Here is a 20,220-nt window from a genome sequence, read left to right as displayed (position 1 = left end):
AAAGAAAGTTGGAGATGGTTTTTGACTCTATTTCTGGATGATATTGGTGGCATTAACTCTCAACGTTGGGTTTTCATTTATGATTAACAAAAGGTATTTTCATTTTAATGTTTTCCTATTTTTATTTTGTAGTAGTCACATTATTTACTATTGACCAAGACATTTTGTGTTTTACAAGAACTAATGACAATTTTTTATGACATCTTGGATGAGTGGAACATAAATTGTGCTTAAGGCACTTGTATAACAATTACAAGAAGAAATTTGGTGGAAGAGTGTTGATTAGAGATCTTATGATGGGGGCTGCCAAGGCCACATTTCAACAGGACTGGGAAAAGAAAATGGGTGAGTTGAAGAATGTTAACATTGATTCTTACAATTGGTTGCTAGCTATTCCAACTAAGTGTCGGTGTAAACATGCATTTAGTAGTTATCCTAGATGTGATGTCTTGATAAATAATTTGTCTGAGTCATTTAATATATAGTACAATTTTACTAGCTAGAGACAAACCTATCATAACTATGATGGAATGGATTATAACTTACATTATGAGTAGGTTTGCAACACTTAGAGAAAAAGCAAAGACATATCCAAGAGTTGTTATGCCTAAACCACGAAAAAGGCTTGATAGGGAAGTAGAGAAGAGTGGAAATTGCATTCCAACTTGGGAGGGGCTGCAAAATTTGAAGTCACTCACGACTTTACAATAGACGAGTTTGTAGTTGACTTAAGTAACCATACATGTAGTTGTTACTTTTGGGATTTGGTAGGAATACCTTGCAGGCATGTTGTGGTTGCCATAAGTTACAAAGTAGAAAACCTTGAAGAGTATGTACATCCTTATTACAAGAAAGAGGCTTATGAAACTTGTTATGGCCTTGAAATTGTTCCAATCAATGGACAACAACTGTGGTGTACTTCTGAATCTGGTGCACTATTGCCTCCAATTTATAAAACACCCCTTGGGAGGCCTTAAAAACTAAGAAGGGAGGATGATGAATAGGTGAGTCATACAAAATTGTCAAAGAAGAATCTTCTTATGAAGTATAGCAACTGCAATGAATTTGGTCATAATGTAAGAACATATAAAAGAGGAAAGAAAAGCAAAAAGGTACAAAATCATTCTTTTACAACTTCACTTATTTATACATTCATAATTATTTACACTATTATAATTGCAATGTCGCTTACTCCATTTACAAAACACAAGGGGAACTTCAAGTGCAGGAGGATCTGGCAGCACGAGGGCAACTTCCACTGCAGGAGATTCTCAAGCATAAGCAGCTCCATCGTCACAAGGTGGAGGAACATTAAGAATGAGGACTTCTCAACCAGGAGGACCTCCAACAACATCACAACCTGGAACAAGTGGTAGTGGAGCACGACCTGCATCAACTAACCAAGCTGGAAGAAGAACATCCTCATGACTACTGGCTGCACAACATCTAGGGTCCCAAGCTAGTACCAATTGAAGATTTAGTGTAGCCAAACATTTATTTTATTGTATTTTGTAAATCACAGTCACCCACTTAGGGAACAATAGTAGTGGGTACAGTGAGTTTTTAACATCTACCAGCATATGTAATTGTAAGGGACCACTCAGGGAACTATAGTACTACTTGCACAATATTTTTTGTCAGTGGTAAGGGACCACTTAACTTACTTATCTTATTTAATAGTATGGGACCACTTCAATTACTTTTAATTTGTTGTATTCCAACTTTACATTATGTCAAGTTAACTTTATTTATTCCAACTTTGGTGTCATGTATATGAGTTTTTATTGCCTACTGTCAAGTAGGATTCCAACATCATAGGATGCATAAGATATAAGCAGGGTGTCATGTATCTTGACTTTGAATTTTTTGAAAACAATACTGATATGGTGTATTTTTTATTCAGTGTTTAAATCTCTGAATCAATATGAAAACATGCCATAAGCAGGGAGTGGCTCCTTAGTCAATCAGGATACTTTGTTTCCTTGCCATTGTGATAGACTCTGAATTTTAGCAGGCAAATTACAGACCGTGACATTTGCTACAAATGAACTCATTCAATTAATCATATAACAAGCACATTTGTCTTCTGTGAAAATCAGAATCAAGGACAATATTAACATCATCAAGCAGAATTTGGAGATAAACTCAAGTACCTCATTTTACTCAACCATAATTCTTAATTACAATTCGTCTTCAACAAAAACATAATACAAAAGAAAATTATTAACGCCCATGACACAACAAACAACAACAACGTCATTTTCCCAACTTTCTTCTCTTGTTCTAATTTCATTTTCAACTTGTCGTTCTTCTTCCTTAGATCCAATACAAGTTTTTCATTTTCCAAACACATTTCAAGTTTTTCACGTTTTCTTTCAAAGCATCCTTCAATTTCAGAAACTCCTTCATCAAGCCATTTAAAGTAATTACAAGTTGAATTACTTTGCAATCAAAGTAATACACGATTAATACAAAATTCAGGACATGAACTGAAAGATTTAGTCAGTTACTGCCCAATTTCTACATCTATAAAATAACATTCCTTTGTTCTTCAAAGTAGTTGCCTTCAAAAGCAACAATGTTTCCCCACAACCACATAATTTAGATGGTAACCGTGAAGATGATCCACAACTTTGCGACTTTCCCGAAACAATGGTCCTTCGCATCCAACCATTTCCTCCACTGTCACCTTTCATTTCACTACAATAAAGAAATCCCTTCATCAGCTTTCGTGCCCACCCAAACCCTATATCCCCAATCCTTATATTCACATGAAGAAGACCAAAACAAAATGTATCAACTTACCTCCTCAACAAGACGAACTCCAACCTTCAGATGTACCTCCTCAACTTTCTTTGCCCCCAATTGCACTGACGAAGAAGAACCCAACTTCTTAAAATCTCATTTATAAGAGATGATGAAGTAAGGTTCAACCAAATGCACACACTTAACATGCTTAATCTCATTTCAAAAATTAAACAAGCAACATGGCAGAGAGTAAAGAGGGAAGTTGGCATCAGACGTTGGCTCATCATTTGCTACATCAAACAAAAGTTAATGTCAATAATTTTAAGGTCTAATTGTAATAGTTTCAAAACTAAGAGGACTAAAAGGAACAAAAGTTTAAAATAGGGACTAAACCCAAAATCGTGTGATACTTAAGGGACAAAAAACTGAAAATATAAAATGTCATATAGTTATCTCGTATAACTATACATATATTCCATATTTACTACTCCAAAAAGAAAAGAAGCTAAGAATGTATATAAGGTTTTTATTTTTTTCAAAAGTTAACTAAACTAAACTAACTACTATACTCCAACTATACATCTGCACTATCACCTCCTCCATCGAAACATCCTCACCATTTACTCACACCAACTAGGTGATCATTGTCAAAGAGATCAAACATACACAAGCAAATAAATAAGAAATACACAAAAAGATAAGTTAATGTAAAAAGAATGAAACACACGATATTAAGGTTCATCATGCAACACTTTTTATACAAAGATAAACAATCATCCTAAGCATACCATCAACCTAGACTTGAACATCCAAATATGAGCATCCAAATATAATATGAATGTCAAGCTAAAAGTAGCATAACCATTATAGCCTAAGACTATGAGATTTTTTTTTTCTATGTGTATATTTATTTTTCAATTTTAACTTTTAAACCAAAACTTTTGAGTTAAAATAACTTTTTTTTTTATTGATTTTATTCTTTAAGTAACTATTTCTTTAAATTTAATGATTTTTTTAATTTAACTTTTTTTAAACTTTATAATCTATTTAATTATAAAAATACTTACAAAATAAATAGAAATTATTTATAATCATTAAAATTATTTATATTTAATTTTATAATTAATATATAACAACAATAATAATTTTTTTTTATTATCATAAAAAAATAATTTATAAAAGTGAATGTCCTATAAGTATAAATATAATTTTTAATAATTACATTAAAACATTTAAATAATATAGTTTAAATTATATATAACTTTGTTAGAGTGACATTAAAAAATGTATATGATAGTTATTTTTAAGTTGAGAAATTATTATTTAGTTATTTCTGGAGAGACAAATCTCAATTCTTTTTTTTTTTGTTTTTTATTAGTAAAAAATAATTAATTTATTAATAAATAAAACTATTTAATTGAAAAGTAATAAAAAGGAAGTTATAAAGAATATTTGTCTTCGATAAAATAACATAAATTATAGATAATTCAAAATAGAAAGTATAACTCCTTGTTCGGTACCTCAACCACATAGAAGTTTTATTTAAAACTAACGTCAACCTGGGTCCACCAAATGTTCGGTCCAAGAATTAACGGTCAAGATACAAATATATTCATGATGAATCTTTATAACAGTTGAAAAGTAACAAAATTGAACGGTGGGGATTCATTTACAACCGTTAAGCGATGGTCACACACCACAAAATATCTCACTAAAGTTATCTCTTTCGCTTTCCACAATCTCACTCTGACACACGTGTCCTCTTGTATTCTAAGTGTTCTTTTTTTCCTAAACAGTTTTTTTTAACGGTTTAATAATAAATTTCAAATTTAATTAACATGTAATAAGAAGTTTATTTGTAACGTAGAATAATTACATTAAACGTCTATGTAACTCTTTCAGTGAGTTAATTTTAGATTTTTTAATGTAATTATCTCTTTAATCTCTATTTTTTATATATTAAATTGAATTTAGTATTTTAAGTTTAAATTATTAATAATAAAATTAATTTTATAACATAATGTAAAATATTTATCATAGATATAAACCACAATTTATATGTTCAAAAAAATATTTATTACAATTTAAAGGATAAATTTTATTTCATTTAGTTTTATTATTTTCCTAAAATAAATTATATATGTATATTCACCCTTTTAAAATACTTGTTGTTAATTAATATATTTTAAATGAAAAAGAAATTATAATGTCTTTGTAATGTCCATTAATGAGATTTTAATGTAGGTTATAAAAGTTAATAAATAAATCTATCTTATAGCAGTTATTACTAATCTATACTATTATAGACATTATTTTATTTGGTGTTTACATTTTATTTCCTATTTTTTCTTTAAATATTTATAATAAGAAACCTTTTTTAAAAAATATAAAAAATTTCTATAACAAAATTATAAAATTTAATAATACACATTTATCTTTTTCACTAATATTAATTATGTGTACTAAATTGTTTAACTTTACAGCAGTTACTATTAAAATAAATTAAATATAGTATTAAATCGTTTGATGATACATTTTGTTTTATATTATTACCCATTAAACATTATTTTGAAAAGAATTTATTAAAATTTATGTTTTCAAAATAAAATAGTACATGTAAAAAGTAAACAATTAAGAAAATCAAGTATTTAAATGAAAAAAATAGTAAAAGATAATGGATAACTTTCTTTTATTAATTACAAGAAAAAAAAATGGATAATAGACTGAAAATATTCATTATATAATTATCTAAATTACAATATAGATATATAAATATTATTTTACTGCGGGTGGGTCCCACTTTTCTCCTTGTAATGCTTAACTCACTCCCTATGTAAGAGAAGAGAAAGAAGAGTTTTTGTGTATATAAAATTCAATAAGTAATTTCACTCAAACCCCTCTCTCTCTACAATCAGGTTCTCTTCTCTGTAAAAGCTTCTCTCTAATTTTCTTGCTGTTCCTTGTTTTCTGGCGTTTTCTAGCCTGTTTTTTCACGCTTGATGTGCCTTTGGTGGTTTTGCTATCGATGTTGATGGTTTGTGTTTTCTATGCAGCGGAGGTTTTGTTTATTGGAGGATCTGATGTACTCGCTGGTGGATCTCAATTATATTCACGATCATGATGGCCCTTGAAAATTCGGGTTCGTATTTTAATTGCTCTAATTGCTAATTTTTGTTCTGAAAATTTATTTTAAATTGGTTTTTTTTATTGAGGTAAATTTTCTCTATCGGTTTAAATTTCGGTTTCTGGTTTTATGGTGCGGGTGCGTTTCTTTTGCGTGTGTAGTTCATGATTAGGATTTTTTTTTCTTCCTGTTGGGGGTACTGTGTCATTGGCTGCTTGTTTCATGGTGGTTCAATTTTGGTTTGTTCCGTAATTTGGTGCGACTGGGAGTAATGCATGTGTGAATTGGGTTTGGAATGGGTGGTTTTTAGTTGTTTAGGGTTTGAATTTGCTGGTTGAACTACAGGGAAGGTGGATTTTCGGTTATGCAACTGAGGTGTTTAGATTTTGATTATTAGACATGTTGGAGTGAGGACGGGAAGTGGGTACCTACTGTGAGAGTGTCTGTTGGTTTGAGTTGGAGGGATGCGTGAATAGCTTAGACTTTAGTGTCTAACGTATATGCCAGAATGAATAGTGTAGGAATTCTGACGCGGGGAGCAGAATTTTGGAACTTAGTTCATTAGATAAAATATATAAATCTTTTAGATAGCAATTTATTTGACTATACTTGGTTAGCAGACCCATATTGGTTAATGTGCATCTGATAGCAGAGTGTGAATAAGACTTTTTTCGTGGTGAGAGATATTTTGATTACTTGTTGTGCATCTTAAGTGCTTGTTGAAAATTAAATGAAAATTGTCAGTTGTCATCTTTCATTGGAAATAGATTCATAGTTTCAGTTTTGTTTATTATCCAATCCTTTGGGCAAAACTGAATATCTTAGTGTTATATGTGCACATAGATTCTCTTTAGTCTCTGGTCTTTTATATGCAAATTTTTTTCAAGATTTCCATGTTCATGTTTCGGCCTATCATGATCCTTTCTATTTCTTTTGTGCAGAAAATATGCAAATAAACTGTGAGGCATCTTTAAAATGCCTCCCGGGCAAGGTATTTCCTTGCAATTTTCAGAGTAATGGAAGTTCTATGGAAGGTTTTACAGAGGTTAAAAATGAGCCTGGTACTCACCCAGCTGGGGATGTTACTGAGCCTAACTGCCGTTTGGGCAGTGAGTTTCTTGAGCCTTCCAATGAATTTCACAGCAAACCTACTTATCATCAAAACTACAGCACCTGGACACCCTGCCATTTTAGTGCTCACAAGGTGCAGCAATGCCAAATGAATGGTTTTGATGGCCATTTTTATCCTTATCCTGTTGAGAACCAGCTTCAGTATGTTCCAATTAACATGGTTGCTCAAGGTTATCCACGGGAGCAATATCAAGAATTTCAGTATTTTGTGGTGATAGACTTTGAGGCTACCTGTGACAAGGATAAAAATCCTCACCCTCAAGAAATAATTGAGTTTCCATCTGTTATAGTGAGTAGCATCACTGGCCAGCTGGAAGCTTGTTTTCAAACATATGTGAGGCCTACCTGCAATCATCTGCTGAGTGACTTCTGCAAGGATTTGACTGGTATCCAGCAAATTCAGGTGTGTTAAGGAAAATATTACAAGCCATTATAAATGTTTTTATTTGTTGTGATTTTTACCTCTTCATTTGTCCTTATGTAACTAACAATTATATTGCTTTGATTGTCAAATGTCTTGATTTCTGAAGTATTCATAAATGGTGATTCCCTTGGCACAATATAGGTGCCCATAGTACTCTTGTTAACCAGTAATGTATGCTGGAGAGTGGTAGTATAAAGCAAGATTTTATGGATTAGAAATTAATTCATTATTTGTATTGAATTAGAGAAACGCTTGAGGCTAAACTTATGTCTAATTAACCCACAGTGGAAACTATCTATACAGTATGCAATATTAATTATTAATTATTAATTACAGAAAGAATGGTTTTTTAGATTAGAGCTAACCAACAATAAATACTTACCCAATAGTAATGCCAGCAAAACTCACACTTACACATAAGCTTAATTTTAGCATTCTACCTCTAAGCTGTAACATATATCTCATATGGCCCAACTGTTCAACAAATTAAGTCAATCTGAGCTGCAAGCTTAAGAGATTTAATAAATAAGCTAACAATGTTTGAGTTAACAGAACAGAACCACTAGCAATCTCTCTTGCAAGGACCCTTTTATGAGAAAATGGTAGCCAATCTCAATGTCCAGTGGATCTTGGTGTACACGAATCTGTTTCATTCTGTTAACTTCTTCCATTTTCGCGTTCATTGGTTTACAAATGCCTTAGCTACTCAACTTTTGCAATAGATCTAGCAATTATGTTCTGTGTTTTGTAATTCTCAATGAGATTAAGTTACTTTCTGTCAAAAACCAATACTCTGTAGTTTATGTTCTATTTGATGATAAACTTGCTCAACCAGGATCAAAATAGCCAACAATTTTAGCATTGCCTTTGTTTTCATAAAGTAATTCTTTTGCTATTGCTCTCTTGATGAATATAAAAATGCAAACACATCCCAACAATCATGACAAGAAGCATTTAAAAAATTGCTTACCACAGTCAAAGCAGAAATAGCCCCCCCAATTAAGGTTAGAAGGTAAAGTACATGAGTTTAATGATAAGATGTCTATATCCAATAGGGTATGTAAGTGGCTCCCCTTAGGACTTTGGCAATGGGATCTATCAGAATATCTGTGTACTATGGTTTGTTCTTTTGACTACATCTATAAGCATACTTTCTTTTGAGTGATGGCAACACTTGCATTCAGTTGGGGAACTTGATCTACTTTTCTTTTTGGGTAAAATTGATATAAAATGTTGTTTAAAATTATAAATTCTGCTTTGATCATTACTTTTTGGAATGATTGTTAAGTCTATGTATGTTAGAGTAATCATTAAAGTCTAAGAAGGGGGTAGTGTGTTGGGAACCTCTTCCAGTTGTACCTAGTTCTATACCTAGGGGTCTAGGGCAGTCTTTTGATCTTTCATCTTTCCATTGTATCTATTTTCTTTCATTATAAATAGAAGATCATAAGAGGGGTCTTTCAAGCACTCGAAAATATATTTTCTCTCTCTTTAATCTGAAGTTGGTATCAGAGTAGGTCGATCCCACTCTGTAGGTCTCTATAATCTTTGGTGCATTGTCTCTCTGTATTTGCCTTTTGTCATCGGGCACTACAGGCTACCATCACAATTTCTTGCGGCGACCATTAGATCTAGATCGTCTCTTTGAGTGACAGTCAACCCCGTTCCACTCATTTCCATGTGTTGCCTTCTCCTCGTCTGAACTTCATCGCGCCACCATTATAGGTATCATGGAAGCTTCCTTTCTCTGTTTTAACCATTTAAACTTCATTTCGACGAAGTCCAAAAGTCATCCTAGCGATGGTCATCCTAGGGTTTTCTCTGCCCTAGTTGTTTTCCTCTTCTCTGTCAAAGGAAATGTCTATTAGAGTTGTTGTCTCATTCTTGGGAAGTCTTTCCATTACTTTCGAGAAACTAAAAGGAAAAAATTACCTCTCTTGGTCTGCATTTGTTGAAATGTGGTTCTTGGCTAAGGTTATCATGAAAACCTTGAATATGATGGAAGCAATGTGTCTCATGAGAAAGATGAGCAGTGGAAGCAAGTTGATTTCCAGCTGTGTGCGCTAGCAATTGATTGAACCAAGACTATTGGGAACACTTAGAGCTTTTAAAAGTTGCAACTCATTTTGGAAGAAAGCTCAAAACATTTTTGTGAATGATGTTCAACTTCTTTATGACTTTGCCAATAGGCTTGCGTCTCTTAAAGAGACTAATCATGATATGGTATCCTTCATGAATGAAGCCCAATATGTAGTTGAAGAACTAAAGATGTTCTTGGAGGTGGAGTCTTTGGATGAGATCAAGAACAAACTTGACAAATGGTGATGATCCTTTGCGCTCTACATCCAAACTTTGATCATATTAGAGATCATCTATTAACATGTCATGAAGTCCCATCAATGGAAAGTTTGACTTTCTATTATTCATTTTGATTTTTAGGGACCTAGTTGTGTCTCATCCTTTGGTTTAAAATATTTTTTAACATTCATTGATGAATATTTCAGATGTACTTAGGTTTATCTTATGAAAGATTGTTCTAAATTATTGCCCATCTGTACATCCTTTTTGAATGAAATCAAGAATCAATTTGGGCAAACAATTAAAATTTTAAGAAGGGATAATGCCAAAGAGTATGTCTCCTTTAATTTTTTTAAAGTGTTAGGTTCATGTGGCATATTATATCAGTCTACTTGTCCTTATACACCACAATAATATGGTATTGTAGAAAGGAAAAATAGACATTTGTATGAGATTGTTCACACCTTAATGCTTGTTGCTAGTATTATGGTCCATCATTGGGGGATGTTGTACTTACCAGATGTTTTCTTATTAATAGGACGTCATCCTCTTCTCTTGGTAATAAGGTTCCTTTTTCCATTTTTTTTCCAAATGATATGTTCTTTCATGTTCCTCCTTGTATGTTTGGTTGTATATGTTTAGTTCATGATTTGTCTCCAAGGTTAGATAAACATTCTGCCCGCGCTATCAAGAGTCTTCTTGGGTTACTCTTTACCTAAAAAAGGTATCAATGTTACTCTTCTATGACCACAAAGANCATGAACACGAATCCTAATGCAAGTAGAAACAAGGTCGTTTTGGATTTAAAGGAGAAACCCTCTTGACTTGCCAACTCGGTTGGATACTCGCGAGTTCAATCGAGTTCATGACTAGTCTACCGAGTTTGCTCCATTTGCTCCAAAAGTGAGTTTGCTTCAAAAGTGAGTTTGCTCCAAATTATATATTAATTAATATTTAAAAAACTATATGAATAAAAAAAATTTAAATAATATATAAATATAAATAAGATATTAATTGATATTTAAATAATTATATTAATAAAAAAAATAATTTCATTTTGTAGTTGATCAGAGTATATGATGGAAGAAGAAATAGGAAACATTTATAAAGTGTAGAATCGTGATTAGTGAAAAGCATTGGGTTGGGTTTGTAAAGTCAAAATTCAGCATATAAAATAATGTAACAATTATTGAATTATTTAGAAAGAAAAGTTTGCTTTTTTCCATACTCTTCTTCCTTCACACCCCTTCCTGTTCCTTATTTCCTTTGTGACCTGCAACTCTACTTGTGTTCATGGTGTCAAATCTGGCGCTTCTCTAGTGCTTCTAAGACGTGGACAATGTCTTCTAAGTATGTCTGGAAATAAGCGCGTATCTGGCCCAAATAAGTGTGCTTGACACCGTGTTGTGAACGCACTTGACAGGTGTCCATATCCACAACGCTTCTTATGGGAAACACAACTCAAAGGCCATGTCGGAGCTTTATAGGTTGTACTTGGGTTTACTTCATGAAAGATAGGTCTAAGCTATTGAAATTTTTTGAGATTTTAATTACTGAAATTAAAAACCAATTTGGCCAAGTAATCAAGATCTTAAGAGGTGATAATGCCAAAGAATTTTTTTCTTCTAGTTTTTCTACTCTTTTAAAGTCACATGGTATTTTACATCAATCCACCTGTCTACATACATCCCAACAGTAAAAAGAAAGAACAAACACAGATGAAATGGCTGTACATTATTGATTGGTGCCAATGTACTTGCCCATCATTAGGGTGATGCCATTCTTACTGTTTATTATCTTATTAGTAGAATGGCGTCTACTTCTCTGAACAATAAAGTTCCATATTCCTTTGTGTTTCTAAATGAACCTCTTTTCTCTATTTCTCCTTGAGTATTTGGCTGTGTGTGTATTTGTTCATTATGTCTTCAGATTTGGACAAACTCTTTGCTTGGGCCATTAAATGTGTCTCTTTAAGATATAAGGATATCAATGTTATTCTCCTAACACTAAAAAATATTACATGTCTGCAAGGGTCACCTATTTTAAAGAAACTTTGTTCTTCCCTTCCTCTACACAAGATGTAAACTCTGTGCAGCAGGTCTTGCCTATGCCTTTTGTTGAACCCTCTGTCTATACAATGCCAAACACTAGTCCAGTACTCCAAATTCCTCTCATCAATGTAGTTCTCTTAGACCATCACTTTTGACTCAAATGTCTAGTAAAAAATACCACATGTGAGTCCTCTTCATCAAGTCCCACATTATGACTCTTGATAATGAGGGTTCTTGTTGGCCTATTGAAATTTGCAAAGGTACTTGCTCTACTTGCAACCTTTATCCTATTTATAATTTTCTAACTTATCATTGTTTGTCTCTTCATATTATTCTATTATCTCCTCGGTCTCTTCTATTAACATTTCTAAAAGTGTGAAAGAAGCACTTGATCATCCTGGAAGGTGACAAGTCATGATTGTTGAAATGCATGCCCTTGAACAAAATGGTACATGGGAATCGGTTCCTCTTCCATCTGGAAAGAAGACAGTTGGTTGTCGTTGGGTCTATTCCATAAAGGTTGGTCCTAATGGTGAAACTAATCGCTTTAAAGCCCGATTGGTAGCAAAAGGATATACTCAAATCTATGGTTTAGATATAGTGATACTTTTTGTCCATGTTAAGAAGTAGACTTTAAGTCTAACTCAACCCCACAAAACCGGCTTGTAAGATGAGGTTTACACCCACTTATATACTATAAATTGGTTTTATCTCTAATTGATGCGAGACTTCTAACACACTCCTCTCACGCCGAGATATATACATCTCGAGCATGAGACTGGACATCAATGGGTGGTCCAATAACGACCCGATAGTGGGTGGAACAATGTGCCCAACAAACAAATCTCGCTAGGATAGGCTCTAACTTCACTCTGATACCATGTTAAGAAGTGGATTTTATGCCTAACTCAACCCCACAAAACTGGCTTGTAAGGTTGAGTCAGGTTTAAAATTCACTTCTTAACATGATATCAGACTTGTTAAAGCCTATTTTAGCAAAATTTGTTATTTGTTGGGTTTATTGTTCTACCTGCTATCAAGTCGCTATCAGACTACCCAATAATGTACAGTTCCATGCTTGAGATGTATATACGATAGTGTGAGGAGGTGTGTTAATAGTCCCACATTGACTAAAGATAAGATAATTTCACAGAATATAATAAGTGGATGCAAGTCTCACTTTAAAAGTTGGTTTTGTGGATTTGAGTTAGACTCAAAATCCATTTCTTGACACATACAATTTGTATGTTCCAGTTCCAGTTGGAGGGAGAGTGTTAGAATGAATAATCTTTCATAGGATTTATTTTTAGGTGTTGTGTGCTGGACCTAGTTCGTTCCAGTTGGAGGGGGAGTGTTAGAATAAATAATATTTCATAGGATTTATTGTTAGGTGTTGTGTGCTGGACCTAGTTCCTAGCAGCATGCTTTGTGCTAGACCTAGTTTCTAGGAGCATCTTCTAGAACTCCTTTTCTCTCTCATTCATTGTATATGTTGCTCAAACTACTATAAATATGAAAACCTAAGAGAGGGGAATACAAACTCTCTCAATTACTCTTAAATATAGTCTCTTTTATTTATCTTGACTTATCCCAAGTTATTATAAATATGAAATTCTAAGAGAGTGGAATCTACTCTCCAAAATCCATTATAATAATCTTGGGTATCTTTCTCAAGTACATCAAATGGTCACCAAGCAATCAGAATTCTTCAGGTTCTTTTAAAGACAATATTTAAGTGCCACTTGATCTGGTATAAACATTTGCAAAAATGCTCATCACTGGAAAATATCCTAAACCTGCAACGCCATTGACATAAAATGGCACATTGCTCAACTCCACTATGCCATAGCACCATGTTACCACCATTATCGATATATGACATTTAGAAAACACTGCATAGTGGGTTAGAATGAGAAGGTTTGAGGTAAAACTGTGTCTCCAATCATTTAATGCAGGGAACTATTTATAGTACGTGCAGTATTAATTGCAATAGGCATCATTATTTAGATTAGAGGTAATCATCACTGATTAGGAATTACATGTGAGTTAGTGGCTTAGTAATGTTACTCTTTGTTCACCTGCTTATTTTATTCTAAAGTAATTATTCTATGTATTGTGTAAGTTACGAGAGGAGTCATTTCCTAATGAGAGCTAACCAGCTCCGATTATCTAAGAGTTAATAATAGCAAATTGCGTTCATTGTACATGTGCTTAAACATAACATATAGTATTAACAATTTGAATTCCTCTATGGTAGGGACGATCTATGCTATGCAGTATAGAACTAAATTATGATGTGCTTTGCAATTATGATTTAAAAGAACAAGGATGCTGGAAAAAATTATCAAGGATGTCTTTATTTGATGCTCCTGATCCCCTCCCTTTTATTCACTAGGTTTTCTTTGAGTATGGATGTGCAATGCTTTTATGGCTTCTCACACAATTTTGCATCTGTTCATATTTAGCATAATCTGTGTGCATTTGTGCTTGTCTATTCTGTCTTTTGGACAATAAGTAATATCCATTTTAAGGTTGACCCAGCTCTATGTGGGATGAGCCCACTAGATTTTTATATCCTAAAGTTACCTTTCTAGACACAAAAGTTGCGTCCCAAACTGACTGGAATGGTATATTCCATTGCTTTATAAACTTTTTATACCTTGTAATACTTCTGTTACTCCTCAACTCTTGCATTCACCCATTCAATATTGCTGCAAATGATTGCTAATTGGATTTATTACCATTTGGTTCAGGTGGACAGAGGTGTTACATTGAGTGAGGCTCTACTTAGGCATGACAAATGGCTTGAGAAGAAGGGAATAAAGAATTCCAACTTTGCTGTGGTTACATGGTCTAACTGGGATTGTAGGGTGATGCTTGAATCTGAGTGCCGATTTAAAAAAATACGGAAGCCTCCTTACTTTAACCGGTAAATGCTGAAGCATAGAAATGTCGTGTTTACCAGAATTTCATTTCATCTGACTTTTGTTTATCTGCTTGTTAGCTGGATCAACTTAAGGGTTCCTTTCCGTGAGGTATTTGGTGCTGTGAGGTGCAATCTAAAGGAAGCTGTTGAGATAGCGGGCCTGGTCTGGCAGGGCCGTCAACATTGTGGCCTTGATGATGCCAAAAATACTGCTCGCCTGTTGGCATTGCTCATGCACCGGGGTTTTAAATTTTCCATTACCAATAACATAAATTGGCAGGGACCTTCTGATATGGCAGGGGGTTTGAAACAGTCTCCAGAACAACCAATCATTTTCCCCCATTGCCCCTACACAGCAAAGGATGTCACCGCCCTCATGGCTCAGTATAACCCCTGTTGCTACTGTGGGGTGAAAAGCAGCAGGGGCATGGTGAGGAAGCCAGGTCCCAAGCAAGGGAGCCTTTTCTTTGGATGTGGAAATTGGACTGCAACTAGAGGTGCTCGCTGCCATTACTTTGAATGGGCTTCTAACTGATGCACCTTTTGATCAACTGTGATCACCTAAGTTTTCTTATCTGTTCTATGTAAAAAAGGAAATGAAAAAAAAGAAGAAAATAAAAAAGGGAAAAGAAAGAGAATGTGAGTTATGAAAGTAGTGAGTGGTATTGTCTCTAGTGGAAGCATGTATTCCTGACTGAGCGGTAAGGTTTCTGCTTCTTGATGAAGTGTAGAGAAAAATTAGATGCTCAATTGCTATTACTCTTGACTGCTAAACATAAAAGTAGTCTTTGTGTCTGTCTTGACTTAAGAGAGAGAGGGAGCTTCGACCTGTAAAGTTGACCTGTTGACTGGAGAATCATTGGGGAATGTGAGGAATGGTAGTGGTTAGGATTGATGCTTAGGCATGGTAAGTTATCATTAAATAATCCGTCAATAGGACTGGTTGTTTCTTTGCTCTGAATGGGAATTGCTATAGTTTTCCTGTGCTCCCCTTTGCTGCATGTCAGTAGTCATTATTACATTTTAACTCTCACCTTTGATGCACTGGCACCCACTTATGTTAGGGAAGCCTGTAGTGTGTTGGGGGGAAGGGTTTATCTTAAAAATGCTTATAATTGGTTGCCACCAAAGGGAAAACAAAAGAGAGCAATTGAAGTTAATCATTTAGCAGAGTTTGTTGTTTCTTCTCTTGTTTGTTGATTTTTCCTTATGTGTTATATCTATTGTTAACTTAAAAGAAGAGATTAGAGATATATGGCCAAAAATATATGAATTATTATGTATTACTGTGCAAAAAAAAAAAATATATAATTTAGGCTCTAATGAACTTCAAAGCTTAATGTAGTTTTAAACATGGCAATGCTTCTTGCAATCTCAATAATAAATTCTTTCAACACCAAGTAAGACTTTTCTTTACCTTCCCAATTGGCTTATCTAGATCTAATTTTAGAGTAAAAGTTTTACATTCTGGAATATAGAAAGAAACTAATGGACTGTGGATTGTAGCCCTCTTGAACACTTTTTGTGTTTGTTAGGAGACTGGCTGTTTATGAGGAATGGATTGATATGCTTTTGTGATGATTTTGTGTGGTTTTGGTAATTTATGGAAAAAGTTTTGAATGACAAATTGAATGTTGGATAAAAAAAATGGTAGAATTATGGCTATTGATAAAAAATATTACTTTATCTTCTGTGGCAATATTTACATGCATACTTTTTTTTAATAATTATTATTGTATTTTAATAAATAGTAACTTTAAATCCATAATACTTTTTATTAAATAATTACTTCATTTTCTCTATTTGTCTTTTTTCAATCCAAAATATGCTTAGATTTTAGAAGTTATGCTTGGGAACAATTTTGACATTATATTAGAAGATAAACTACCATTGTTTATTAATTCAATTAAACCAGTTACATATAGTAATAAATATTTTATTCATTTCCATTTTTTACATTAAACTAAATAATTTTCATTTCACATATTTTCTCTCTAAATTAGTTCGAATTAATTATTTATTTCCACACTCCAGCCTAACAGTGTAAAAGATAAAAGTAAACTAAGTATCTATGAGACCCTGAAGCATGGTAATTATGGTTACAAAACATTACATTTTCAAAGAAAATTTTGATAGGTACCTAAATATAACATTTTAAATATATATATATATATATATATATATATATATATATATATATATATATATATATATATATAAACAAATATAATTAATTATAAATCATTAAATTTTAGTTGTTAACATAGTACAGTAACTAGTGAAAACGGATCGCATGCGTATTATTATTCTTTTTATAATAATAATAATAATAACAATAAATTATTACTATTATTATTACTACAATTATAAAGAAATATAAAAAAGTCTTACAATTTTATTATAGATAGTTTTTATTTATTTTGTAGATAATTGTGGTATTATAAATAGTTATTTTACTTTAAAAATAATTAGATTTAAAAAATTAGTCAAATAGTAAAGGATCAAATTTAAAAAATAATTATTTAGAGGATAAATTCTTTAAAGTAATATTTTTAGTTTAAAAATGTTATTCAAAATATGAAATTGAAAAAAAATATATATCAGAGAGAATAAAAGAGAGAGAATCTTTTATGTAATAAGATAATTGGTATGCGATAATTGGGGATGATAAAAATATGGGTATATGCAGATCAAATTTACCATGGATAATTTTAATACTTATAGATATTTATTATATATATATTTATTATTGGCAAGTAGAAAATATTTTAATATCTTTTCATAAATAAATTATTTATTACTTGTTAAAAGTTAAAATTAATTTTAATTTAATTTATATTATATATATATATATATATATATATATATATATATATATATATATATAACTGTAATAATGCACGTAAGGTTATAAATGATATAGATTTATATATGTATATATTTAAACGAAAGTACATATTACAAGTTTCGTATTATATTATTATAATAAAGATTTATATGTATATGTATATACGTAAGTTACATATAAATTATATTAACATTATATAGTTTTACATAAGGTTCGTGTAATATAATGGTATAATATTTTAATATTATAATCTGAATGTTAGTTTAATATAAATTAAAAATGTTTGTGCAAATGATTTAATAAAAAATTTATAATAGAAATATGGTTTAAAATAATTATTATAATATAGTTAAAGGAAACAGAGTTTTGTAATTTGTATAGGGTTTAGACATTGGAAATAAATTATAAAAGATTATGATATTGATTAACTTAGATTAAATTAGAGAATAATTATTTTTATAATTTGTGAATGGTAAGTAATGTATATTGTTGAGATTGTGTATATGTTGATTGTGGCAAAAAGTATATGATTATCAAGTGAAGAAAGTATCATCCAAGTGGTAAACTAAGTTCCATATGTGTAGAATCTCTCGGTGAGATTCTTAGTGTTTTATAATGAAAGTAGGAGCTCAGTCTTGGGTGTCTTCTTGACGTTGCAATGGCCTTTTTTCTCATATAGAGAAGATTAGACCATGTGGTGAGGAGTAGCAGGAGGTCTTAATCTTGGATGCTTCCATTATGCTCCAGGGCGCGGAGCAGACTAACCTCGTGAGTGTGGCAGGACGCGGGAGCCCAAGGCGGTAGAGCCTAAGTATCACAAGCCACCACGGGTGCATGACCTGCCATAGCTCGACTATCATTCTAAAGTCCGGACGAATCAAATCTAGTATTTAACATGATAGGATGGATATTTTATCTTGTTTGCTTTAAATTAATATCTTGTATATACATGCTCTTAATGGTATACTTTTTATATAATTAGTTCACCCTTGCAATTGCTTGTGTTTGTGCCATGTTTGCGTTTGTTTCCCTTGCGATGATCATCCACTTGGATGAGAGCAGGTGGCGATGAGATACTTTGGAAACAACTCTTGATGACGAAGGAAATGCTGTTGCCTAATTCTCCAGGCTTTAATTATCTTATCTTAGGGTATTTTGAAGAAACTTTGTCATGTTCTAAGTTTTAAATTCTCTATATTTTAAGGGAAAAACTCTAGTACTCCAAGTTTCCAAATTGTACTGTTTAAGGATGACTGTAATCCTATTACTCTTAACTGCTTTCTAGTATTATTCATGGTGACGCCTTTATTATATTATATATCTTTATAATATAATTGGGATGCCACATTTATGAATTTTTTTTTATAATTTTATTTATAAAATATATTTTTTAAGTATTTATAAATATTTATAATATTTATAAAAAATGGATATATGAAAATATTAAATATATCTTTTTATGGTGAGTTAGGTACTGGATGAATAGTATCTAACGTGATGATTGTTATCCTGTACATGTTATATTTGCAACTCAAAATTAAAAATTAACATGATTATAATATATCTCAATAAAAAGCCAAAATATGTATATTTTAAAAAGTATATATACTAGAAGATCTATAGTTATTTTGAATTAATAATTATTTTCTTCATCTTTTTAGACGATTGTTTTTTTTTTAAATCTGATTAGATAATGACTAATAAACTTTAAAAGCTTTAGTCTCTTGGGTGAATGGATCTCATAAATCCCTACTAACTTTTCATAATTTTTTTTTTTATCCTTGTCTTAATAATAATTATTAGCTTTTTTAGAAGACGTGAGATTTTATAATAATTATTAGTTTTTGTTAGAAAATAAATTATATCTCAAGATTAATGAGAGAATATATTGTTATTATTATAGCTCATTTGCAGTAATAATGTTATATTATTATAGAATAATTACAGTAATAATGTTACACTATTATAGAATATTTATAGAAATAAAATAGCATAATTATAGATTTTCTCTTGTATATATGTCTCCTATTTTATTCAAAATTAATAAGACAAATTTTTTCCTATTTTCTTTCTTTACATGGTATCAGGAGCAGGAACCATCCTCTGCTCAATTTTTTTTCTATCCTTATTCCCATGGCTAGAAAGGAATTAAATTCCAACAGTTCTTATTCTCTCCATCATCTGACCATCCTGGAATGGTTCTTGTTTCCAAACCTCTAGATGGAGACAATTATTCGACTTGGCCCAGAGCCACGGTCATCTCTTTGAATGCAAAATCGAAATTGGGTTTTGTTGATGGAACTCTCACGACACCTTCTTTTCAGGCAAACCAGAAAAATATACATCATGGAAAAAATGCAATGACATGGTGTTATCTTAGATCTATAATTCTTTGGCACGTGATATTGTCGATACTGTTATTTTCTATGACACTACTCATGAAGTTTGGATAGATCTTCAAAATCATTTCTCTCAAAGCCATGCACCACGAATTTTTCAGATCGAGAAAGACATTGCTTGCTTGGATCAAGATCAAATGACAGTTGTAGCCTATTACACGAAGTTAAAAAAATTATGGGATGAGTTAGGCTCCTATAGTAATGCAACCTGCACTTGTGGAGCTGACAATAAAAGGCGCAAATTGATGCAGTTTCTTATGGGGTTGAATGA

At 32.0% G+C, this 20,220-nt stretch overlaps 1 protein-coding gene across 1 annotated transcript; it reads left to right on the top strand.

The window, feature by feature from the left end:
• The first annotated feature begins 5,563 nt into the window (after nucleotides 1-5,563).
• On the top strand, nucleotides 5,564-15,889 carry LOC106755082 (3'-5' exoribonuclease 1). Its single transcript, XM_014637178.2, has 5 exons — nucleotides 5,564-5,663; nucleotides 5,802-5,887; nucleotides 6,814-7,406; nucleotides 14,530-14,705; nucleotides 14,781-15,889. The coding sequence occupies exons 2-5, from the start codon at nucleotides 5,866-5,868 to the stop codon at nucleotides 15,235-15,237; spliced, it is 1,248 nt and encodes a 415-aa protein (XP_014492664.1). The 5' UTR covers nucleotides 5,564-5,663; nucleotides 5,802-5,865; the 3' UTR covers nucleotides 15,238-15,889.
• Nucleotides 15,890-20,220: the final 4,331 nt, after the last annotated feature.

Source organism: Vigna radiata, unplaced genomic scaffold, assembly GCF_000741045.1.
Source record: "Vigna radiata var. radiata cultivar VC1973A unplaced genomic scaffold, Vradiata_ver6 scaffold_268, whole genome shotgun sequence".
Classification (NCBI taxonomy): Eukaryota; Viridiplantae; Streptophyta; class Magnoliopsida; order Fabales; family Fabaceae; genus Vigna; species Vigna radiata.
Note: the sequence above shows the minus strand (reverse complement) of the source record. Positions and strands in the feature narration are given on the sequence as shown.

Excerpts from the sequence above, each read along its gene's own strand:
- LOC106755082 (XM_014637178.2), top strand. The coding sequence starts at position 5,866 with ATGATGGCCCTTGAAAATTCGG. Across the intron at positions 5,888-6,813 it reads GATGGCCCTTGAAAATTCGG|AAAATATGCAAATAAACTGT; the intron begins GTTCGTATTTTA and ends TCTTTTGTGCAG. Across the intron at positions 7,407-14,529 it reads CTGGTATCCAGCAAATTCAG|GTGGACAGAGGTGTTACATT; the intron begins GTGTGTTAAGGA and ends CATTTGGTTCAG.